At 41.2% G+C, this 26756-nt stretch overlaps 1 protein-coding gene across 2 annotated transcripts in view; it reads left to right on the top strand.

Moving 5' to 3' along the window:
* The window catches only part of Umad1 (UBAP1-MVB12-associated (UMA) domain containing 1), a 193974-nt gene that overhangs the window by 139478 nt on the left and 27740 nt on the right, over nucleotides 1-26756 (top strand). The window contains exon 4 of one of the 2 annotated variants that reach the window (XM_021164346.2): nucleotides 23312-23526. In XM_021164346.2, the coding sequence (XP_021020005.1) occupies nucleotides 23312-23526 (215 nt within the window). Of the gene's footprint in view, nucleotides 1-23311; nucleotides 25129-26756 lie in introns of those variants that run through there. The other variant, XM_021164347.2, reaches the window with a different exon arrangement.

Below are 26756 nucleotides of genomic sequence, written 5' to 3'. Positions count from 1 at the left end.
TTACACAGAGCTTTTCCTACCAAGCCAACTTTGTGTCCTTGCCTTTTTTTTTTTTAATATTGGTTTGGCATAATGTCATTTATAAGAGACTCTTTCCTTCAGCATGCTGCTCTGTTGCTTTGTCCCTGGTGAATGGAAATTGGTGCCAGAGTGACTACCACTTGGCTGATCATTTTTGCTTCTGGCTTTGTTGGATGTAAAAATATTCTTTGATAGTGGTTTATTCATACTTCTTTTACTAGAATCAGACTCACTTTATTTAAAAAAACTTAAAAAATTGAAATTGTTATCTAAATACTTGAGAACAAATTTCTTTAGGCCCCCTATAATTATAAGATGCTTAGCAACTTTTCATTTGACAGTCATCTTTTGATGTAATTCAACCAAAATTAATTAAAGCCAATGAAAAATTTATGAACATACTACTAGAATAAAAAAGAAATTAAGAATTTTTTGATACTTTTTGGAATCAATAATAAGATATGTATATTAGTGTCTTTAAAAATAACATTATCTAGGCATAGTAACTCATTCTTTTAATCCCAGCATCAGGAGGTAAATGAATCTCTGTAAGTTCAAGGCCAGTCTAGTCTACACAACATGCTCTTGGACAACCGGTCCTACATAGAGAGATCCTGTCTCAAAAGTCAGAAATAAACAAATAAATAAATGTGACTTTTAGAATTTTAAAGGTCTATCTTTTTTTGACAATTGATTTTAGTAAAGTCTGTTGAGCGAAAATATATCAACATAAACATGATTAATCTGTGCTTTACCATCTCAAAAGTAAAATAAGAAAAAGTACATAAGAGTAATGTTTTCTAAAAGATGCCACATTGTGGCAATTTTACTACATTGCAGTAAAACTGGTAATTGGGCTGAAGTGTAGTTCACATAGGAAGTCGCCAATTCATTCATCATTCTTGTGTCTAAAGTGCACACAGCTTGGTTAAAAGTATTAATCCTATCAAATACATCATCCTACCAAGGTAGAGAACACTCAGCTGTCACTGTGGTGCTTTCCCAACATCCCATAGAATGTGTGCTAAGGTGAGCTCGCTCTATCTGCGATGCTCACGAGGCATTTCAGTAGTTATCTTTCTGGTGCTGTTAATGGAAGGGAGGGAAAGGTTTGTGACATCTTGCTTAGTTAGAGTACACATTACCTTGATCCACACTATCTGGTTTAGAAAACAGAAAGTCATTATATAGATTGTAATTGGTTCTTTATTATCCAGTCCTTGAACATAAAGGAAAAGAGGGTGAGAAAGTCAAGTCTTTCAGGTTTTTTTTTTTTTAAAATAGGTGGGTTATCAGTATTTCTTAAGGAGTGAATTTTTTAAAACCATATATACTTTGACAATTCACACCTTTCCTGCCAGCTCTATTTAAACTTCATTCTCAGTTGGCTAAAAAGAATAAAAATCATTTCACTTGTCTTCTTTGCCGGATTCGTATGGTGATATGAGTCTTTCTTGGTCTCATTGTGGTCAGATTCTGTATGACTTTGGCTTCTTAGAGTACCAGGCTTCCTGTAAACTGAACGGTAATGCTAAGCACAGAGGCCTGGCTGACATCTTCTCATTTTATTATTAGATAGAAAGGTAGTGATAACGTAATAGAACAGAGTGTTCCAGAAGCTATGTTAATAGTCAAATAGCAAACAAATAGCCTTGTTTGTTAGCGCATCTGCTTCTCACAGTATTGTAGAGAAAGAGCTGCTGAAACACAGGGGAGCTTGTCTGAGGCCTCATCGTTGAGGAGAGTTAAGCTGCTGTATTTATGTTTTCATTCCTACAGTTGAGCACACTACACTACAAAGGTATTTGTGGGACATAAGAATAAAATACTGTGCGTCTACAAGTGATAGACTATAAACTGTGGTTCCAGTGGGCTATGGGAAGTATATGGTTTGCACCGTTTGACCCAGCCTCATGACATGGATCCATCCCTCTGCAGTAATGAATGTATGTCAGGTGGTCTGCTGCATCCCACTGTGCAGTAGAGTGCACAGGGACAATGCTCTGTTGACTGCACCATTTAGTAGGAGAACAGACCAGAAGCTAAAGTGAGTGCATATGGGTGAGTGACACAGCGACAGGGCAAGAGCAGCAAAGGGAAGAATGAAGAACACGCACTGGGAGCTGGGGATGGCTGGAGGGAAGAGGGGAGCCATGCTGAGGTAGAGGAGCTAGAACAGGGTCTCTGAGCAGCATTTAAGCAGGTGTTTCTGGAGCTACAAAAGGTAGCATAAGACAGGCAAAGATTCACAAGCCTGAGAACATCACTTTTTGATGCTGTTCTACAGGCAGAAACCCCTGCATATTCATTATTAGTCCATGCAGCTACTCAGGAACAATTTGCCACTATTGACTTAATATAAAGATGCTTGTTTTTCAAGTAAATCTTAGAGGAGTTGTTGTTAAAATCCTACAAACCTATTTTTAATGTGTTAGGAAAGAATTCTAACTTTAGTAGATACAAAAGGTGGAATTTTCCATATATTATACAGATTAACATTTAATCATGAAACTCTTACATCATTCTTTCTGATATTTACAATAATTGAGATCCCCTAGTAATCTGATACATGACATCATCCATTTTAAAAATGCATGAAGAAGCTCTTAATCAGAAATGTTATAGCATTCTTTTATTTGAGCTTAAATTTCTATCCACTTCCACCCAAATTATATTCTGTATTTTGAGAGTCTTTTACTGATTCCTATCTTAGTATGTTCTGTGATGAGCTAACAGAATATCTTGGTGAGGGTAACTTATAAAGAACAGAAGAAACATATAAAGAAAATGACTTCTTACTGTTCTGAGAAGCCAGGAAGTCTGATCTCAGAAAGCTTATTCCCAAAGAGCATTCTTGGGGGTGCCACTGTGTTGCAAAAATAGGACAAGAAAGTGCATGAAGCCTGCTAGTGAGGACCACCTCTTGTTTGTAGCAGACTCCCAACATGATGGCGTTAAATCCACTCTGCCTTCATGACCCAGTCGTCTCTTAAGGACGCCATCTTTTAAATAGTTTGCAATGGCATTCATATTTTCTGTAATCCCTGATGGACATATATACCACAGAAATTTTCATATTTATTAGCAACAAAAATTAATGAAAGAATCTTTTCAAACATTACATTTGCCATGACCCTACGGTCCACTGTTAAAAAAAACTTCTTTTAATTCACATTTTGATTGTTAGTAGTCCATAATTAACCAAAGCAATGTGAATACTTTCTAATTCTGATGATGATTGAACATGAAAAGTTTTTTTAATGGCATGTTCTATCACAATGTGATAAGAGTGACTTTTCTTCCTTGAGTTCTGTATCTGCGGGTGATGCCTAGAACGACGTCAGTAAGTGGATTGGCGCACAAAGTATTTTACTTAGTATAGGTAAAATTATGTGTAGCAGAATCTACAATTTGTCCAAGATCACATAAATATCATAGGGAGATTAAATAATTTTTAAAGAATGTAAGCTTATGATAAAATTTGGCAGAAGACAAAACTTAATTCTTTTATTGTATTAGTATGAGGGCCACTATATATCCCTATCCCCTGAGCCTAGAGCCCTGCCATAGGAAGAGGGCACTGTGCCCAGATGATCGCCGTTCTTTCTGTGACTGCATCTGTTGGGGGGATCTCATATGAGTGAAATCTCACAATATGCAGTGCCTGCCTTTCCCCCTTGGGCATGATGCTTTTAGCTTGCTCGTGCCCATCCTTTTATTGTTTTAGCACTGTGTAATGTTCTTGTATGTGGACAGAGTGCCTTATTTATCTGTTCATCGCTCCCTGAGAACCAGATCGTCTCTACGTTGGGCTCTTTGAATGATATTACTATGAAATGTTGTATGAAAGTGTTAATTCTGATACCTGTTAGGAGTGAGTGGCTGGATTTTGTGTGGCTCTGTGATTAACCACTTGAGAAACTGCCGGACTTGTTTTCCAAAGTGACTCCACCGCTTATGTTTCTACCACAGAGTGGGAGAGTACTAATTTCTCCACTTCCTGGCCAACAGTTGTTATTATCTGGCATTTGGATTATAACTCCAAGGTGTGAAGTCATATCTTACTGTGGTTTTCATTTGCATTTCCTGATGACTAGAGACCTACATTTGCTTACTGGTTTGTTTTGTTTTGTTGTTTTTCACATCTGCTTGGGAGAAATATCTATTCAGAGCCTCTCTTTATTCAATAAGTTGTCTTTTTATTATTAAGATTTTTAAAAATACACATGTGGGTTGGGAAAAATGCCTCAGTAGTTAAGAGCATTTGCTGCCTTTGTGAAGGGCCATGGGCCCCAGGCATATACATGGTGCATAGATAAACGTACAGACAAACACGCCCCCACACAAAGCAAAACTCTTTAAAATATGCAGATGTAATTCCTGTACCAAATGCATGGCTTGAAAACATTCCATCAGTTCTGTGTGCTGCCTTTCTACGGTCTTGATAGTGCCCTTATTAGCACAGTTTACAATTTTAAGGACATTACCTTTAATATTTTTATTATTTTACATGTATGACTGTTTTGCCCACATGCATGTCTATGTGTACCATTTTCTTGCCTGGTGCTGCCTAGAAGGCCGGAAGAGGGTCAGATCCTCAGGAACTAGCGTTACAGACAGGCGTGAACCGGCCTGTGGGTACTGGGAAATGAACCTGGGTCTTCAGGAAGCACTCTCCAGCTGCCGTGATAAAATGCTATCCTCAGCCTTTCTGTAAGTGTTTGTGCTGGGTGTCATAGCTAAGGTGTGTTGTGAAGTTGCAGGTCATGAAGACTTCTACATTTTCTTCTAACCCTTTTATAGATTAGCTTTCATGGGACTTTGATTAATTTTGACCTAGTATTTTTATATGATGTGATACAGGGCATCATTATTTTTCCATATGAATAAAAAGCTTTTCCAGTGTTAAATACTGGAACAAATCTTCCTCCACGGTGCAGTGCACTGTGGTGACAACACATGTGACTGTTAACACTTGGGTTTATTTCCAGTCTTTGAGTTCTGTTCCATTGATTGGTCTCCTCATCCTTATGTCAAAGGACACTCTTGACAACTGGAATTTTGAAACCATAAGTCTCAGTTTTGTTTTGCTTTTCCACAGTTTTGGGTGGTTCATGGTCTGTGGTTATCTGATATGCGTTTTAGAATCTCTTGCAAGAACTCCACTGTTGTTCGGAAAGGAACTGTGCCGATTCTGAAGCTCAGTTTAAGGAGCTCCTCCATCTGAGCAGCTTTACATTTTGATGCCTGATGTGGGATGCTTTCCTATCTACTTAAGGCCTTAATTTCTTTTCAGAATCCCTTATGGTTTTCAGAATGTAAATTTTGTGCTTCTATTAAAGGGTTCCTGAATATTTAGAATTGCTTTCGATGGCATTATGAATGCATTTTTATCTCACTTTCATTCCTGGGTTGTTCATGACAATGTACAGGCATATATTTATATGCCACTTAACAACAAGAATGTGTTCTGTAAGCTGCATCATTAGGTGCTGGGAAAGATCAAGTGTACTCAGCAAACTGCTGATATGAGCCACTCCATAGCTAAGCTGTGCGGTGTAGCCTGTTGATGCCAGGCTACAAATCTACCCAGTATGCTACTAATGTTGAATAGTGTTGGCAGTTAAAACACGTCAACATGTCTAGATGTCAAAACAGCACATCAAAACCATGGTGTCAACATTTTAAAATTATATACCTTACCATGCGTGGAGAGTACAGAACTGGAAGGTCCTCTGTGTGAGGCACTGAGTGAGTAACCTTGTGCCTATCTGTTCCTCCATAGACTGTAGCAGTTCTGTGCACTTCCTGTGACATATGGATTCCAATAGTTTTCGTCAATGAAAGTTAACCTTAGCCTACTATAACGTTTTGCTTTGTACACCTTTATTTTAGTGCTTTTGTAATAACATTAAAATACACACACTGTAGCTTTCTCAGTCACTGTTCTGCTGCTTTGAGGAGACACCATGACCAAGTCAACTCTTGAAAAGGAAAGAACCTTAATTAGCGGCTTGCTTACAGTTTGGGAGGGTTGGTCCATGATCTTCATGGTGGGAAGAAGGCAGGCAAGGCACTAGAGAAGTAACTAAGAGCTTGAAACCTGATCTACAGGCAGGAGAGGAGAGGAGAGACAGTGTACCTGGTGCGGACCTCAGAGCCCACTCCCACATCCTCCCAACAAGGATATGCCTACTCCAACATGGCCACACCTCCTAAATCTTCCAAACCTGGGGACTAAACTTGCAAATCAGAAAGCCAGTGGGGGTCATTCTCACTCAAAGCACCACATTGGCTATGCAAAATATTTCTTTACGTTATTTCATAACTTCTGTGTAGTTTTCCGTTTTTAAATATTTTCATTTTTAAGCTTTTTCTTACAAGTACCAGGCAAGCACAACTGTTATTCTAGGTCTACCCATGGCAGGAAGACTAACCTCAAAGCTAGATATACCATGTCACCTTCTGCTGGAAATCCTCAGAGACTGTAATGCTGCCATTTCCTAGAAGAACATTACTTTCTTCTGGACTTCTTCCTCAAGGACCTCCCTGAGGCTAATTTTAAGTTTTGTGTGTGTGTGTGTGTGTGTGTGTGTGTGTGTGAAGTATACTTAAAAGTAGTGACTAAAACTATTGTTTTTGTAGTAAAACAGCAACAGAGGCATTTATCATAATCAAGCACTATGTACTGTGGATACTTAGTTTGTACTTTAATCCAAGTGGAAACATAATAGATTTCTTTATATCAGTTCCATCATAGACTCATGAGTTTCATGTTGTTTATATATATTACATATTACAAAGGTTATAGTTATGACATAGTAGTTTTTCAGTTCTATTACAATTTTACATTAGTTTGGTATATTTTACTCCATTGCTTACCAAAATATCTTTGCTTATGTGAGGTATTCTGCTTCATGGTTTTTGACTTTATTTCTTTGCGACAGGGTCTCTCACTGAATCTGGAGCTAGATAAGGGTGGTGGTGAGCAAGCCCCAGTGATCCTTCTCCACCTCTTCCCCTCCTGCTCAGTCCTGTTCTTCCAGGCATGCGTGACCACTCGTAGCTTTTTATGTGGGCACTGGGATGGACTCACAGTGTCATTCTTGCACTGAAAGCGTTTTTCCCCCCCGCTGAGTCTTCTCTCCAGCACTAGCCACAGCTGATTTTTAAAATATGAGTCTTGTGTCCTATAACCTTGCTAAATGTAGTAGTTCTTAGTGAGTGCAATTGCATTTTAATGGGTTCCTCATGATTTTCTATTTAGACAAATCCTATCATCATTGTATAGTAATAGTTTTACTTCTTCCTCTCCAGTGTGGATGCCTCTCACTGTGTACTTAGCTGTCCTGGGGAAACTCTGGAGAACAGCGCTGAGCAGAAGACACATGTCTCTAACCCTGCCAGGAGCAGCAAAGTGTCTAGGCTTTCACCGTTAGCCATGCTAGTGTGCTTTTAGCGTGAAAAGGTGTTGGAGGGCTAGGGAGATGTCTCACTGAGTAAAAGCATTTGCCACAGAGAAGTGGGACCCAAGTTTGAATCCCCAGAAGGCATGGACAACTGAGTATAGTAGTACAGGTCTTTAATTCCAGTGCTTCCACAGGAAGATGAGAGTTAGACACAGAATCGTCTAGAGACACTCATGGGCCAGCTAGGCTGGAGTATGCACTGGCAACCAACATAAGAGAAACCCTGTCTCAAATAGACTGGAAAAGAAGAATACAACCCGAGGTTGTATTATGACTTCCATATGTGCTCTGTGGCGCTCGCGCACACACACACACACACACACACACACACACACACACGCACGCACGCACACACACACACGCGCACACATGTATATTGTGAGCCTGGATTTCCTGACCATACAAGATAATCATGGGGCTTTTGCTGTATTGATCTCAAATATCATATTAATTTTACCTAATGTGGTTGGCCCAAAACTCATTGTTAGGAAACAGTACAAAACTCATAGTATAAATTTAAATAAAATTTAAAAAAGACCTGCTGTGGGTTTCAAAGAGAGTGAACATTTTGCTTACTGGAATTAGAGGAACAACGCCAACTGAGTATATTTTGCACAAATGAAGTTATTTTCTGTTTTTTCCTCTTAAGCGACTGATTATTCACTCATAATCTTAAGGTTGTTTGACTTGCAATTCATTTTACTTTTCCTATTATATGATCCCAGCTCTTTTTATATCGTTTAAGCAATCATAGTGATACTCCTAGCTTGAACTCTATTACCCTTAGCAATTTTTGTTTGGATTTTAATTGAAAGCAGTTAAATAGGAAGTGATATATACTCTTGGTCGTCCAAGCGATCAGCTATGCTCCTCAGGCGTGAAAGGACCACTCTCCTTTGTGCTGGTCTGAACGTAAATAGTGGTGATATACTTCCTACTTCTCAACAGTCGAGGTCCACCCAGAAGCTTGCAACTATATAGGGTCCCGGAAATGTCCTCATTCCCCTTTCTAGCCTCTGATATCATCTCTTAGCATAGAATCATGTTAAATGGGCACGAGGCTTGTGTTTGAACCAATTAAAGGGACAGTACCTTTAACTTGCTAAGAACAGATTGCAGCTCAAGTCCTAGCCATCTGGCACCTTCTTGCCCTTGTCCCACAAGTGCTGTGGGCTAGAAAATGTGGGCAGTGCAATGTAGTCAGTGCCAGTTGCTGGACGATTACCCACAAAGGGCTTGCTTCGGGAGGAATCATCTTCCTGAACACAGAGCAGCGTGCTGTCCCTTTAAGTTCTGAAATTTAACTGAATATATTTGGTGAAGGTAAAGCAGTTATTTTAAAAATACATTATTCAGGGATCACAGCGGTGCTTTCAGGGATTAAAATAGTCTAAACAGTATGTAATTTCAGGGTTTCTAAGATCTGCATAGAATTAGCATATCCAGCTGGATATAAAATGATACATAATACAACACCCACCCCACCCCACCCCACAAAAAACTGGTTTTCTCTGCATTGTATGTGCCTTCTTTGGTTGGGAGAGAAAGATAAAGTATTGTATAGCCTCCTATAGGAGATACTGTAAGGGCTTTAGAAACAAGTGCACTCTACATTTGAAAGGCTCCCTGTTTTCTTCGCAGGTCAGATGAGGAAGATGCAGAGAATGGTGGGTAAGCATCCCCGTCTGCTCCAACAGAGATTAAAATGGTACCTACCTACCACATAAAGAAAACTTAATGAGATGCTATCTAAGATGACTGGCAAATAAGTGCCATTCAGTGTGAGCTAATGCCTGCAGTCCTGGAAATAAGCCCACCTTACAATTTACCTAGAAGAAAGTTAGCAAAACTAGATTCAGTAACAGCTAGTATAATTTACTTCTTAATAATGTGTGGGAGCTCTTTTTCTAAACAGCTGTATTTCCAACTTCATAGACAGACTGTAAATTATTTAGTGTCTTCAGAGAATTCCCATCATTGTCTCTCCTGCAAAGAGCTGGGGAAGATAAACAGAATCTTTATTTAACTCTAAATGTGGTTTCTGTACATTTAAGACCACTTTTAGAAATTATACGTATACACTTTTGTGTCGATTTAGCAGTTAAAACTGTAGCAATTATTTCTGGAAGGCAGAAGGAAAAACTGTACTCAGGAAGGTTCTGAAAGTGGCTGTCTGCAAACTGGTGAAATCCCAAGCCTCTGAAAGCCACATTTGCTTATCCAATGGCACATGCGCACCTGGGACCCGCAGAGCTGTGCATGGTGCGCCTGCCATCCAGCCCCAGCCTCTCTGCTCCCTGGCCCAGACATCATGGAAACAAAGCTAACTTGTGAGGGGAAAGAACTGTGTGTGTCCCTTCCCTGTCACATTTCTTCTTCTAGCTCTGCCAGCCAGCAGGTGGATTGTATCTACACTTGATTCTAAGGAGCAGTTTGCAGCAGGTGGATTGTATCTACACTTGATTCTAAGGAGCAGTTTGCAGCAGGTGGATTGTATCTACACTTGATTCTAAGGAGCAGTTTGAGTTCCGATGCCCACTGAAGCCAGGGCCGTCAGATGCCCCTGACAAGTCCGTCGTAAGCCACCCGGCCTGGTGCTGAGAATCAAACTTGAGTCACCTAGAAAAGCAGCAGTATTTGCTTATCTTTGTGAATATGCATCTTTCTTAATTCCCTTCTCTCTCCAAACTTTGCCATTACCAGAGGAAAGTTCTACTTTATCATATTGCTATTAGTGGGAACAAATCCAAACTCTTAACACAACACTCCAGATTCCCTGGATAATTTCTAATGGATATAAGAGCTCACACCAGACAGGGGACAGCAATCCAGAAAGAAATCCTTAAATCCTTTCAGTTTGGTCCCAAATTTCACCTCCAAACTGAATTCGCTATTTTCAAACAGTGATATTCACAATCATTTTAATATATTTAGTATGGTTATTCTTATTCTGTTCATAATACTGATACTAAATTTTCTACATTTATTACAAATCATAGAATCTAATCTGTTGTATATTTTTTACTCTAAAAATGTCAATATTAAACCCTTAATTCCTATAGAGCTATAACTTCTGAAAAGATGAAAATGGCCTGCCATTTTTCTCATTAGCTAAGTGTTTGTTTCTTACATATTCAAGACCACTATAAAGATGGGCATTCTTCCATTATAGAAATTCTTTTCATAACTTGAGTTTGCACACTCCTTGGCCACTGCTCCTACAGTTCCCAGTTGCATCAATTAAAAGTTGTTTCCTGTGGATCACGTCAAGAGGAGTTCAGAGTGTAAAGCTCTTCAGATTGTGGCTCGTCACTGCTGCTTCATCTGTCCAGTGAGCTTGTGTTTCAGAGAAGAGAATGGAATCCAGGAAGTCTGAGAGCCTTGCTGAAGCCCTGTGGTGCAGCAGGGAGCACTGGCACCCAGAGCCAGGCACTGACTTTCAACTAGAAATCCACAAATAATGGTATACAGCTCTAGTTCTTAATAATCCCACTCCCTCTCCCTGAAACCATGGCAATGCTGTGGAAGGGTGGTCAGGAGTGTTTGTACATGTATAGCTTACTGCTGATGAGCTGATGCACTGTGTTTTCTTATGATTCAGTGTATTTTCCTTTGAGACGTTCCAAGTCACTTCTAGAAAGGTTATTATTCTGGTAAAGCATTGTGGTTCTTAAAAATATACAAAAACTGTGGCCTTTAAACTGTTTCTCGTATTGTGAATATTTGGCCCATTCTCAAGTCATTGTTAATGTTATTGACACCATGATTTTTATTGGGTGGGCTTTCCTCCAGAGCAGGGAGTCACACTTTGCACTGCAAAACAGCACACAAAAGAAGCCAGCAGAGTGCCAATGTGGCCGGAAGGGTTATATGAACTTCCTCAAACAAGATCGAAATGCTTTCACTTAGGCTTAGATTTTACTTCTCAAAATATTTAGTTGTAAAAACTTGAATTATGATTTGTAAGTCAAGCCAAGTTTGCTTTAGGAAATTATGCAATAACTTTAGTGTAAGCGGGGCCATGTCACACCTGACTTTCCTGTTTCCTGATCTCCCATTCTTAGACATTCAGAGTTCCTTTACCCATTGGCTCCTGCTCGCCCTGGTGGTTCCTAGCTTTTCACCTAGTTGATTATATTCTGTTTGTTTGTCTGTTTGTTTGTTTGTTTTTGTTTTTGTGAGACAGGGTTTCTCTGTGTAGCCCTGGCTGTCCTGGAACTCACTCTGTAGACCAGGCTGGCCTCGAACTCAGAAATCCTACTGCCTCTACCTCCCGAGTGCTGGGATTAAAGGGGTGTGTCACCACTGCCTGGCAATTATACTCTTACCTAAAAGTATTGTCCTATAAAATTCTAAACATGATAAACTTCTAAATTTCCATCAGCAACTGGATGATAAAATGTACTGTATACAGGCTATGGAATATTACTCAATCTTGAAAAGGCTCTGATTCAAGTCACACGTGTGACTGGATCTTGAAAACATTTTACTAAACATAAGCCAGTCACATCTGCATAAGATCCCTCGAATAAACCAATTCATAAGAATAAAAAGAAAAATATAGTAAAGATTGCCGTGGGCTCAGAGAAAGGCCAAATGAGGACTGGTTTATTTAATAGGGTGATGACAGTTGTAGCAGTGGGAGGTGGTGAGGATTGTAGGCCGTGAAGGGCCTTGACGCCTGTCATTTAGACATTTAATGGCAGGGAAGATGCGCGGGTTTATGCTGTGCACAGGTTGCTTCAGTAAGAAAGCAATACTGACCTGAGCTCTCTGTGACATGAAATAGTAGCACCCTCCTTTGGGTTCCAAGTGTACGCTGAAGGAGCAGCCGGCCTCCTACCATTCTGAATGGCTCCTTCATTCTCACACAGGCTGGAAAAACCACAGCTGTGTTTACTTTTCCAACCCCATCTTCTATTTTGAAATATAACCTGTTTGAAAATGAGAGCCAAGGTCAAATAACACAGCTTTCTGCTCACCTCTCCAGTTTGCCAAACATTGTTTTTCTAGTGGAGTTCTAGGCTAGGCGCAGCCAGTGAGAGTAACACTATCACTCCTGTGTTCAATGGCAGAATTGAATTTGCCTGCCTCAGGACATCTGTATGCAGAGGGGTACAACATAGTTGCTTTCACATTTGTGCATATATGAAAATGCACAGTATGAGCCAGCAAGATGGCACAGTGGGTAAAGGCACTTGCTGCCACACTGGAAGACATAAGTTTAGTCCCTGGAGACCACGTGATATAAGGAAAGAACTGACCTACACAAGTTGTCCTCTGACCTACAAAACACCATGGCATGTGTGTGTGTGTGTGTGTGTGTGTGTTCCTGTTCATTCATATCCCCCCTCCTCTCTCTCTCTCTCACACACACACACACATGAAATAAATAAACATAAAAACTTTGTTTAAATCTACAGCTTATATTTACTAGTTATAATGTTTTCAATTGTGAGGACAAAGAAAATGGGCTTTTTCATTTGTAATTAATTGCCCTATTTGTTGAATTATTTCTTATTTTCTGAGATTAGACCTGGAAGGTTAACTTTACTCAGATTTTATATTGATCTGCAGGGTAAGCATAACACCCTTCTGATAATTACATCTGAATTCTGGTAAAAATGGCAATTCTCAGTACATATTCAAAATGATATGTTTTCAAAATGATGGAAACCGTGACAGCATCGGGCTCCAGTATAGTGGGAACAGCAGACCATGTTAGCTTTGTCCTGGGATAACAGGCATGGTGTGAACAGAGTGCAACATCTATCTCAGGGTTCTGAAAGGCATTTACTTTACCTAGCTTAGGAATTGCAGATGTTCATTCTATCAACATACAGACAAAAAGAACAAAAGTCATTACTGTTCGTTGTGCATGTATGAAAATGCACACTGGGCCTGCAAGATGGCTCAGTTCTGAGAAAAGGAAATCCAGAAAGAAAGGTAAAAAAAAGGCAAACAAAAAATTATCATTTAAAATGTTTACATCTTCTTTTATGTATTTATGACTATATTTATTTGTATTCAATATATATACATATATTGTCTATTTGATATATAAATCCAAACTTGTATAACATAACTATTTTTTTCTGAGCTTTAAAAGTAGAAAGTATAAAAGAAAAAGAAAGTATCTACTTAATTCCTAGTCTATTGTATATGCGGGGAGTTAAAGGGTTTTTTTTTTTTTTTGTTTTACACAGTTAATACCATTTGTTGAATGAGATTTATATTCAGTATGCAAAGGAAATATACATGATCATCTTTCATGATTGTCCTTTGAAATTATCTGGGAAAAAAATGTGATCCTGTTGCATTACAGGCTGAAGAAGTTGAAGAGATACATTCATAGTAAATGAGGCTGTATAAATGAGAAGTTAAGTCGAATCTAATGCGACTAATAGGAGATATTAAATTCTTCAGACCTGTGGTGCACATTAGAAGCTTGAAGAAAATGCATAAAAGCCTGAGCTGCTTTGTCACCTTGACTGTGATCAGATACTGTCGTTCTCAAACCAGGGCCACATGTTGTCAGCTGGGTCGATGTAAGCCGGGATAAGATGCCTAGTTGAACTGCTAATGGAAACTCTTATTTCAATAGTTGCATGGTCTTCACTTTTGGACTTTCACTGTCCACCCAGTTGGCATTTATGAATAGAGACCTGGCTAAATACACAGCCTTAAATACAATACGCACATACCCCAGACAAAGTAGCCTCTGAAGTTATTTCTTATTGGCCTTTATTAGAAGGCTTTGATTAGGTTAATGTTGTCAGACTCATTTAAAAGAAGGAAAGAAAGACTAGTTCCTTTGTAAACATTACCAATAAAATATGTATATGAAATTCTGCAGCACTATAGAAAATATTAGGAAGCACTGAGAAATGGCCTGAGATTCCAACAGGAGTCTACATGAAAGAGGGGTGCAAATGTGTGGGCCAGGAGGTCAGCAGGAATCTAAGACTAGTACACGTGCCCAAGAGTCTGTTTCTGTCCAGCCTTTGAGAGTGGAAGAGTGGGGCTGAGTGAAGAGTGAAGAGTGTGCTGAGGGTATGGTGATGGAAAGAGCAGACCTGCAGTTCTTGACAGCACTGTCTTTTCAGAAATCAGATAGGAGGAACTGCAAAGTACAGGGCGAAGCTTCAAAACAGCAGGGAAGCCAAGAGCTCAAAGCTCAAAAAAGGAGCCTGGAGCCCTAAGCTACACACAGGTCAGAGGCAATTAGCACGTGTGCACACCTGAATGGTTATTGGTGAAATCCGGTAGAGAAGCAGACATGGAAGGCAGGGATTTCGGTGAGTTAGGGTGAATGACTGACAGTCAGTGTCAGCAACTCTCCCTTTCTCATATCAAACGTAACAGAAAGAGCTTGGTGGTGAAGTAGGTGACACCCTACTGAGTGATAGGCGTGAGGATCATTTCGATTAATGTCTACTTTGCTTAAAGGAAAGAACAGTGCAAAGATGTCTGATGGGCAGACCTGTGTCCCAGCGGGAGAGCTGGGACAGTGAGTAGTTCACTCTGGATCAGAGTCCAGGTGCAAAACCAGATATGCTCATGCTCCTGGGAATGGCAGAGGAGGAGGTAATCCGCTGATAGTCCCCTTTGCATCTGAGGAGTAGAAGCCTCCTCCAGCTGCCCAGGAGTGAGAAGGTGATCTAGGGCCAGGAAAGAGGAGAAAGGTGGCATACACGTGTGTGGTAGTAATGACAGGGAGGCCTGCTGGGGAAATGGGAGATATCTTCAGGCCAGACATCATTATTGTTTATAGAGTAATCTAAAACCTGCTTTTAAAAAAAGAAATGGTTGGGTCAGCCTTTTGTGCTCTGAAAATTAGCATCCAACTCAGACTCTGCTCAGAACCTGTCCTCACCTCCCTCACTCCTTTTCTGAAAAACTCCTCTCCTCTGCCAGTTCATCCCCACTCAAGCTGGCTGGGTAGGTGAGTTTTCAGCTTCAGTCGGGCTACTTTTCCAGTACATGAAACAAATGACAGAATGGACCTGCTAGCAGCCTGCTTGACTTCCCCATCTCTTCTGCACGCTCAGCTGGATGTTGTTGCTGTTGATGTTGTTGTTTCAGCTGGAGTACCGAGAAAAGAAAGGCAAGTGGTTCTTGTTCTTCTCCTTCTTCTTTCTCCTCCTCTTCCTCTTCTTCCTCTTATTCTGTTTCAAGAAAGATGGGACAAGCAGGAAACACATGTAGGTGGAAGTGGTAAAGGAAAAGGCAGGATAGGGAACAAATACTGAAAGAAGTTGAGTCAGAATATGAACTAAAATGATGTCAAAGACCAAGAATAGGAGCGAGATCAGAGAGCACCATCTCTCTAACCTCCCTTCTTAAAATGAAGACTCCCATCCTAATGTGCTGCTGAAACCAGCTTCTTAAACTAGAGTCTCTGGCCCCAGGGAGTTAGTGCTCAAGCCACTTTTTGTGTGCGGATTATTCTCTCCCTAATGTTTATCTATCTGTGGCAAAACGTTCTAGACTTTTGCTTATTTCTGCCACCTCACCCCTCAATTAAAACCAAGTCTGGGCTGGAGGAGAAGCTCTGTGGGAAAGCACATGCTTCGGAAGTTTGAGATTCTGGATTCCATATCTAATACCAAAACCTAAGAGTCTACCCCATGCCAAAAGCACAGGAGAAACAAAGAGGGGTGGGTTTGGTTCCACTTAAAATGCTTGAGGACTCACATCGGGTGCTGTTGTGCTCATTACAAATGTGAGAAAAACAGAAAGCAGCCCCTGGTTTAGCGATATAATTTTCTCCAAGTGAGTAGAGTTATTATTTGTGGTTTCCATAGTTGCAAGGGGCAGAGTTCAGGCTTGTGGCACTTTTATTAGCAACTAGGTTCACATTTATTAGCAACTAACTTTGAAGGAAGAGGAGGAAGAGGAGGAGGAGGAGGGAGCAGCAGCTTGAACGCTCTTCCCTTATCTGTGCTGTATCTTATGTCACCTTCTGACCTCTATCCCCTGGTGCTTCTAACTTAGATTTGCCCCTGTACCTCACCCCGCCAGCTAGAAGCTGATGTAATGAAAGCAGATGCCAGCTGAAGCTAGAATAGAATGGATGGCTATCTGGGGAGATAAAATGACAGTGTTGCTTGTTCAAGCCATTGTTCAGAGAAGCATGTCTTTTATTTATAGACATTGCAGTTTAAAGGCATGGAAGGCCGGAGCTTGATAGTACCTTTTCTCTGTGTGACTTGCTTCCTAAAACTATGCCTGATATGGCTACCTGTTTTGTTTTGTACCTAATTGTATATTCTTTCAGTAGGTTCTGTTGCTACTTTTGTTGAGGTTGATTTCTTAATTTCAGTGCATCAATATTTTGCTCTTCTAGGACTCTTTTGTCTCTGTCTAAGGCATGAGTTGCAGGAAAGGGCAAGCAGCGTCTATAATGCCACAAGTATTGGCTTTGTATTAATCAACATTTATAGTTTGCTTGGGGATGAGAAAAAAGATGGGTGTCAGTAAGTTTGCAAAGCTGGTACCTGCAAGTAGATTCCACGGCAGTGACTGGAATTTTGAACGGGGAGTGGGGTGGGGGAATGTAGACGGCTATCCAGATCCTGAACTGGGGGGGGGGGGGGATGTAGATGGCTATCCAGATCCTGAACTGGGGTGGGGAATGTAGACGGTGATCCAGATCCTGAACTGGGGGGGGTGGGGAATGTAGACGGCTATCCAGATCCTGAACGGAGTGGGGGAGGGATGTAGACGGCTATCCAGATCCTGAGCTGGGGGGTGGGGTGGGGAATGTAGACGGCTATCCAGATCCTGAACTGGGGGGGGGGGGATGTAGATGGCTATCCAGATCCTGAACGGAGTGGGGGAGGGATGTAGACAGCTATCCAGATCCTGAACTGGGGGGGGGGGGATGTAGATGGCTATCCAGATCCTGAACTGGGGGGTGGGGAATGTAGACGGCTATCCAGATCCTGAACTGGGGGGGGGATGTAGATGGCTATCCAGATCCTGAACTGGGGGGTGGGGAATGTAGACGGCTATCCAGATCCTGAACTGGGGGGGGGGATGTAGATGGCTATCCAGATCCTGAACTGGGGGGTGGGGAATGTAGACGGCTATCCAGATCCTGAACTGGGGGGGGGGGATGTAGATGGCTATCCAGATCCTGAACTGGGGGGGGGATGTAGATGGCTATCCAGATCCTGAGCTGGGGGGGGGGGAATGTAGACGGCGATCCAGATCCTGAACGGGGTGGGGTGGGGGTGGGGGATGTAGCCACTATCCAGATCCTGAACGGAGTGGGGGAGGGATGTAGACGGCATCCAGATCCTGAACGGGGTGGGGGAGGGATGTAGACGGCATCCAGATCCTGAACGGGGTGGGGGGGATGTAGCCGCTATCCAGATCCTGAAGGGGGGGGCGGGGGGGATGTAGCCGCTATCCAGATCCTGAACGGGGTTGGGGGGGTGGAGAATGTAGACGCTATCCAGATCCTGAAGTTCCTTGCCACACAGGGGGTGGCTCACGAGAGGGCTGCTCTAGGGAACTGGCTCTGTAGCTCGATTCTTGGAGGGTTTTTGTTTTTTTGGTTTTTTTATTCCTTAACCTCTTAGAAGACTCTTCAAATGGAAGTCATGAATTGTTAGGGCCCTCCTTCCCGAAGAAATTCAAAGTGAATCTGGCCCGCCAGTTTTTAACAGGTTACCTGATGGCCAAGCAATTGTTTTTACAGACCCAAACGACAACAGCTCGTTGTGAACATGGTTGTTGGTGATATAGACAAGGACATTAATTTTTCCTGTGACATTAAACCAAAGCCTGGCATGCTGCACTCATCTCTAACAGTATGAGGGAAACTACTGCTTTGGAGAAGAAGTTTCAGAGCTAGATGAAGGACCTCAGAGCCTGGAACCATGACCCAGCGCCATTTCGGTGAACAGAAAGCAGTGAGTCTGCCATCTGAACATGATGTTGGAAATGGTTTTCTGCAATTTGGCTATTAACCAAAAGGCTAATTGATTCTTTTCTTCTGCCCCATTGTAGTTAACATACTAATTCTTCCCAGTAAAGATCCATTTCATTATGCAAATGCAAAAAAAAATCACAAGACTCGAGTCTGAGTGAGGGGTGCTTTCTGTAGAGACCCAATGCACCTGTTCCTGCCCTCAGCCCCCACCTCCACCTCTACGAGCTGCCAAGCTAGCGATTCACTGGTGTGGTTTAGCTGGTCTCGGGCCCTTGAATTTTGACTCAGATTTTCTTTGCGACTTGCTCTTGTTTTGCCGTATAATTTCTCTCCTTCTAGCTCTCAGCATGCCAGCAGCAGCTGCATCATGGCACTCACCCTGCTGCCAAGAGGGCAGGCAGCCTCCTTGGAGACTGTAACGTTGCGCTAAGCCAACTGTTAAGAGATGGAAGCTGGAGTCCTACATCCAGCACAGCTGAAATTTAGATCGTTCTAGGAGGCATTTGGTAGATTGCTGTTAGTGGTATTTTCTTAACTAAATAAAACTTTCAAAACTTTGATTTAGGAAAATTTCAGACTTGCACAGAGGCAAAAGAAATTCTGTGGCGCAGAATTCCCACATGCCTTCCTATCTGCCTCAGCCGTCACCATCCTGGGGATCTTTCACTGTCCGTGGGTTTTCCCATGGCTTATCCAGACTCTTAGTAGACTTGTTCCCATGGGGTGAATTTATCTCCAGTTACAGTTGCTTTTCCATCTCTTTTCAATCTCTGCAGGATGTTTCCCCATCCTTTCTTCCAAACCATAAAAGAAATTAGAATCTTTTTCCTTCTACATTAAGTATGCTATTTAGTGATCACTGTGTGTTGCAATATCATCTCAATCTGTCACAGCTCAATTGATCTGGTGTCTTAGCAAAGCACAAGCAAAGTAGGTTCGTAGGACAGAGCATTAAGAAACCATTGGTTTGTTTCTCCATTTCGTTACTGACAATCTGTATGTACTGAGATGTGTGAGTTAAATGTTCTGCCTCATTGTCCTCTTACCTTTCACACAGCACACACCCTGCGGACCTAGTACTTGATCTCATTGAGTGTACACTTTTAGAGCAGCTTAGGTAGAGCCTAACACGCAGGATGTGTTCAGCACATGATAGCCACCATTGCCAACCATTTTCTCTCTTATCGCTCATTATACAGACTGGAGGGCTGAGGCCCAGAAGGCTGCCTTATCAGAACTTGAACAAAATGCCATGTAGCCCAAGTCCTTTATGGTACTAGATATGGTTTGGTATGTTCTTGCCCTCTAGAAAACTGTTTTTGCCAGATAAGAATGATTTTTAAAAAGAAATGCAAGATAAATGTATAAATGGGAATAAATACTGCTGCTGGAGAGTTAAGTTTCAGAGTTCTGTTTTCAGAGTGGAACATGTCAATGGGTAATATACCACCTCCTTAGTGGGAAAGTTGGCAGTTCAATACTGAACAAGTGTTCTGTGCACAAACACAAGAGAGCTTTGCCAGGTATGGTGGCTTATGTCTTGAATCCCAGGACTTAGGAGGCAGAGGCAGGTGAATCTCTGTGAGTTAGAGGACAGCCTGATCCACATAGTAGTAAGTTGCGGGACAGCCAAGGCTATGGAGAGAAACCCTGTCTCAAAACAAAAGGGAACGAAGGAAAGAAAATAGGAAGAAAGGGAGGAAGGAAGGAAGGTAGGTAGGTTAGAATATAAGATGAGCTAGCCTAGGAACTAGGATTAGGTACTGAGATTGAGAAACAAAGAAACATAAACCAGAAAAGGAAACTGCCAACATTTGATCTGACAACACAGCTAAAGAAACAGAGAAGTTAGACAGCCTATTTGCTTATTGTTCTAGTTTTGTTTTTGTTTTTGTTGTTGGTGGTGGGGTTTTTTTTGGTTTTTTTTTTTTTACCACAACAGTATAATCTAGACCCTGTGCTCATGATCCCTCTACCATCTTGATTTCAGTGACCTAAGCCGTAGCACACATGTAATCTTCAGGAGTTTATGGTGCACACAGATGCTAGTTCCTTTTCAATTTTTTCCACACAAGCCAGCACATAGTGAGGGCCTTTACATGTCTGGAATAGCTGTCATTCTTAACTGCTTCCTGTCTAGTTGGCTGACTTATCATTGTGAATACAAGTTAGAGTGGAGGCATTCACGGACTGTGCCCCATATACCTTTGCCTTTATAGTAAGCTTTCTCATAACAGGAGATGCTATTATTGGTTTTCATTGCAAATCTTAGAAAGTTCTTTTGTGTTGTGTACCCATTGTATAAAAATGTTATTCGGATTAAATAAAGTTATGTTTGTGGGGTCAGGTTTATGGGTAAGCAGTACTGGTCATACAGAAAGGATTGGTTTAAAGTTAAAATTCTCATGAAATTATAAGACAACTGTTGATAGCCATGCCTTGGAAGCTTTGCTGATTCCAAGTTGTTCCCTAGACTAGTGTTTCTTAAGGACATTTATATAGACGCTGTGGAAGAGACGTTTCCTTCTCTACTGACCTTCCATGAGGTTTTTTTTCCTTAAGTCTTTCCTTCTCGTTATCTTTAACTGTGTCTCCCAATTTAGAATGAAAACAAAGTAAAAAGAAGCACCTCTTGACATCAAACACCTCCAACATCACCTCACTTGACCCGTGTACTGCATTGTCTCGCTGACTTTGCCTAGCAGAGCTCACTGGCTGCAGACTAAAATCCTATGGACAGCTCTGTGTGATGTCTGTCAGGTGTCTCATGCCTCCACCACCAACTTTCAGTGGTGCTGCCCTGACCTGCTCCCAGCACTCTTTTAGCCCATATCTGGGTGGCTCCATCTTCTCACTGTTAGACCAAGAACTTTGGATTGATTCTTGACTATACTCTTGTCCCTATACCAGCTTTGTTTCATTCATAAAGCCGGTTGAATTTACACCCAAACTCTTTCCAAAATTCAATCATTTACTCTCACTTTGCTGTTACAACTTTAGTCAAACATGACAGTCTCTCAGTTCCAGGCTGTCTTCTTGCTTACGTTACAGGCTACCCTTCCTCCTACCCACTGTCCACTGTCACATAGCAGCCAGAAGACTCCTAAGATATCTATTAGTATACACCTTCTACACCAATATGTTCCTCAGCACGCTTTCCTCCAACATGCAGCAGTATAGATGCATCATATTACACATGAGACTGACTTAAAGAAGCCAACGCTTCCATCCTGGGTGGTGGCATTCATTGAAAATTAAAACACAGATCACACCACTCCATACTATTAGAAGTCAGGGTGGTGTCTGACGGAAGAAAAGATTGCAACTAGAAAAGAATTCTACGTGTTCTGTACCTTTTATAGCGCTAGCTACCTTATTAATTCCGTTTGTAGGAATTTAGCAATTGCTACAGTGACAATGAATGTACCCTGTCCTGTAGGTACTGTATACTTTAATAAAAGGTCTAACAGAAATGCTGTTTCTCTTCTTTAAAGTTGTTCTTCCTAGACAACAATCTGTCAACCTTTGTCACCATTGGAATCTAAGCTCTGTCTGCTTTCACTCATGCAGTGAGCATTTCTGAGCACTAGGTCTTGATTAGGGCATTTGGGAGATCGGTGAGCACAAGAGATAAAATCTGCTTCTGAGAGATGAGAATCAGAATGCGTCACAAGCATATGGCAAGACACTAAGGGCTAGAGACAGAAACAGAAGTGGGAGACAGGAAGGCTGAACAGAGGTGAGAGGGTAGCATACAGTGTAAATAAGAGGAGAGGCTTTTCTCAGAAGGTGACAGATGGGCCAAGACCCATAGGGAAGACAGGCTAGTAGCTCAATGTAGATCTGATAGAAAAGCCTCCTGGGCAGAAGGAACAGAAGCAATGAGCTCTGGGAAAAAATAGCCTGGGAGTGAGTAACAAGAGCCAGGTCACAGTAGAATTGGAGAAGTTTTGGTCAGGGTAGTCTAGCGGGAGATAACTGGTCAAGGCCTGTTCAAGAGGAGCCTGAATAGGTCTCTGTGAAGATAAGAGGCATTCTGCATGAGGTTGAAGGCTAAAAAAAGACTTTGTTCTCCGAGATTATTTACATTACATTTCAGCGGCTTATAGAAGCAAGCCATTCCCTTTATTGCTATGCAGACACTTATTTCCTGTCCAGTCTACCATTAATGGGTATTTAGATCGACAGAGGTTCTCTGAACATCCTAGTCAGGGCTTGCCTTTTGCTAAACTGCTGTAGCCAAGATATGCTAATTTAAAAGAAATGGAAAGACCAAGGTACATGGGTATTTATTTGAAACCTTGTGCAAACCATGCTGGTTCCAATCTGTGCTCATGGCGCACACTAAAGTCAAGCCTCACATGTGGCACACAAATGAGTGCCATGTGCCAAGGGCTGGCTGCAGAGACATGGATCACTTGACTTGAGCGTCTTAGCATCTGCTTGACGATAGCAACTAGTAAGGACTGACAGCAGAACACCTAAGGACATCTGGACAGTTTGCCTCGTAGGTATTCCAAAGTAGACAGGGCGGATAGAGCACTTCACACGGAAGCAGAGCACTGAGCAGAGCCTGGAAGCAGCCATGGGATTTGTGAAAGCAGCGACAGGCTCTGGGGATGCCGCAGGGCTGAGGAAATAACAGGAATGCATTTTCCTTTAAGGGAGATTTGGGTGGCCACTCAGAGTAAGAGCAGACTGTAGGAGTTTTACATCTTGTAGAGATTTGGATGGATGGATCTCTCAAATGGGTTCAAATCTGGCAGGTTTTATATATTATACATCTCCCAGGCTTTTCGATGTACTGATGCCATATTTACCACTTCTAAACCTCACAGTTCATATGTTCTAAATGTTTTTAATGTATATGTATTTTTAGACCGGCAAAGAAAACACATCCAGCGTGACTGTATCAGGCCCCGAGACAGAGAATCAGACAGGCCAGACTCTGGAAAACAACTCACTAACAGCTGAGCTCCTGAGCGATGTGCCCTTCACCCTGGCCCCACATGTGCTGGCGGCACAGGGCACCATCAGCGACCTTCCTGACCACGTACTCTCATACGATGTCGGCGACAACTTGTCCCGATTCTGGTATGATTTCACTCTTGAAAATTCAGTCCTCTGTGATTTGTAGTCTTTGTGTCTATGCATACCCTAGCAGCTTTAAAGGAAATGAGGCTGCCTATTTTACTGAACCTGTGTGATGTTCTTTGTCATTTCACTGGTGGTGGCCTTGAGGCAAGCAAGGATCATAAAATAAATAAAATAGCATCATGTTCATGGTTTTATCTTCAGAATCAAGTGAATTTATATAAAAATTAAAGTCAATTTAATGAATGGAACTGACTTTGGGAAAAAATATGGATTTAGCCCACTCATATTTCCCCATGTGATAAAACTCCAATTGTTGAGAGTATATGAGAGGCACAGGGTGTTTTTGCTGACACAACAGTGAAAAAGAAACAAGGCTTCCCTCCCTTGGTTACCAAGGCTCAGCAACCTGAGCATAGAGCGGGTGTGAAGGTCCTGGGGTTCGGAGGAGGTTATGGTGGTATGCAGTTACTCTCACAGTGTTTATGAATGAGGTCAGACAAACCACTAGGGAAAATTGAAACCTCTTCGAAACACCAGCCCTTCTTTGCTGATTCAAGACCAAGGGGGCTGCTTTGATTTTCTTAGACTCATGTGGCCCTCTCCACCCTCCTGAAGGATCGCTGTGTTCCTTCTTTGTTCTCATCCCTGCTGAGTGTGTTGAAGAACTGTTTCTAGAGAACTGTCCCGTTGGGTTATCCTTCCTGACCACGTGTGTTCCCAGATTGTGGGTCTGCTTCTGCTTTCTCCTCTTCTGCTTCCTAGATCACTGCTGATAAGCCCTGGTTAGAAGTGTGTTGGCCACAGTACAGTGTCAGGGTTTGACTGTTAAACACACCCAGTTGAGTGACGTTCCAATTAGTGTGTAGGCAGACACCCAGATAGGACTAGAATGCCCACTGTCTATTCCAAGTAAAGCTGAGCAGGGTTGCTGTCGGTCAGTACACTACTAAGAGAGTTGGTCTAGAGTAACAGGGCCATTTCCTTGCCGGGAAAATTTTAAGTCATTTCTTTTGATTAGTTATAATTTATTAATTCTGTGCCAAAGGTTTTTAAGTATATTTTTTCACAAAGAGAGAGTATCAGGAAAACTAAACATTGTGCAGAAAAGTACAAGAGGTTTTCTAATTTTAATGTGCTCTGCATACTCATTTAATAAATGTGGTGTGGTCTTCATAAAACATACTGTGTGATTTAAAGTTAAAGGTACATTTGTGATGACAAAATTATACTTCATTTACAGTTAACATGACTGTGTGAGATTAAGGCTTCAATTAGGTCTTTACATAGTTTTCATAAAACATCTACATAGGAAATATGCCTTATTTTTGGCACAAATGTGAACATTTTGTAGCACTTCTGTGATGGTACATCCTTTTTAACTATCCATGTTAATGTACTCTCAAAATTGAATGTAAAGAGATTGTTCTTTTGCTTAAAATATGTGAAAATTTATATAATTATACATTTCATTTATATGTATGTCTTCCGTGTTACAAATGTGCTTATAAGTACTTTTTGTCTAAAATTGTTATATTTAAAGAATGTGAATTGAAATAAATGTTTTCATTGTTTTCAGATCCACAAAATGGCTTTCATTGCATTAGTAATATCTAATGACAAGTTGTAGACTTCATAAATGGCAGATTTAAGTACATTATGAATTGCAACTTGCTATTCTGTGTATAAATCATGTAGCTATTTTAAAACTGAAGCAAAGATTACAAATCAACCAGCCAACCAGCAGACTCCATTTAACCCAAGAGAAAACTGAGGCCTCGAAATTCAGATGACTTCAAACACCTAGTTAGTAAACTATATACCTAAAAGTGGTGCCTTCCCAAGCGTGAGCTGAGCAAGGCTGACACCAGTGACCATCTCTCTGGATGGAGAGAAGCTCGGGAATTTTAGGCAACTGAGGAAGGCTGGGAGCAGGCGAGGGCTCTTCCCAGGGAAAACCACATCATTGGTTGTCCAGTGCCAAATAGTCAGCCCTGAGAACATGCATGTATGTGACATGGAATGGGCTGAATAAATGGGTTATATTTAGGAATATATATATCCAAATATGCATGCGGTGACAATTAGTTGAGGTTTTCTTTGTTTTTTGTTTTTTTTAAAGGCCATGAATTTTTTGTTTTGTTTTGTTTTGTTTTGTTTTTTTCGAGACAGGGTTTTTCTGTGTAGTCCTGGCTGTCCTGGAACTCACTCTGTAGACCAGGCTGGCCTCGAACTCAGAAATCCACCTGCCTCTGCCTCCCAAGTGCTGGGATTAAAGACGTGTGCCACCACACCCAGCAAAGGCCATGAATTTTAAGGAGTTGAAGGGGCTGTATGAAAGGGCTTGGAGGGAGAAATGTTATTTAATTATAATCTCAAAAATTGAAAAATGTGTAAATAAGTGAAAACAAAGTAGAGCATATGCAGAAAGAGCTGAAGCGTTACAGCCAGCCAACGAGTCACTAAGGACTCTCGTTCAAGCGCAAGGCCTTCGAATCTGCTCCTGACTTCTGGTGGCCTCCATTCCCTTGCTTGCTAAGTAGCAATTTCTTATATCTCTCAGGGTTATGTTGAGTAGTAAAAGGTGACTGTTAAATGCCCAGTAACCTAATGATTGCTAATGTCATTGATCCTGTTAAAGGGGCTGATCTCCTTATGTATACATACATTATAATATTTCACATTATAACATGATGTGAAATACATAGTATGTGAAATACATACATGTTGGCCAAAATTAAAATGATCTACCCACACTCATTCTTTTACTCCATTCACTTCAATAATGTCAGTGGTTTCTTCTGTCTCTTCTGAAACTCCATAGGAAGCACTTACCGTCGAAGAGCAGGGTCTCGTGCTAGAGAGCATTAGAGGTGTAGAATATGTGACTTCACTGAATTGATTTCAAATCCTACTATATTTAGGAAGTCACATGTGTTTTTCCAACTGTCTTTGATGGCCTTTGTACTCTTTTCTTTAAAAGTAGAGAAGGAATCCCAGCCAATTTGTTATTTACTTAGTTAAATTATTAGCTCAACTTTTCAAATTGTGCAGTTAAAACGTTAACAAAAAATATTTTTTACTAAAAATTCTAGGAACCTTATAGTAGGCCTTTGGGTTTTTTAAGTAAATATCACTGATACCAACTTTTAATCCTCCCTCAAATAAAATAACTAAAAACATTATGACAGAAAATACCATGTTTTCCCAGGAGCATCATTTTTTTTATA

The sequence above is a fragment of the Mus caroli genome, unplaced genomic scaffold (assembly GCF_978045245.1).
Source record: "Mus caroli unplaced genomic scaffold, Mus_caroli_1 scaffold_7, whole genome shotgun sequence".
Lineage (NCBI taxonomy): Eukaryota > Metazoa > Chordata > Mammalia > Rodentia > Muridae > Mus > Mus caroli.
This window is presented reverse-complemented; position numbering and strand designations above follow the sequence as displayed.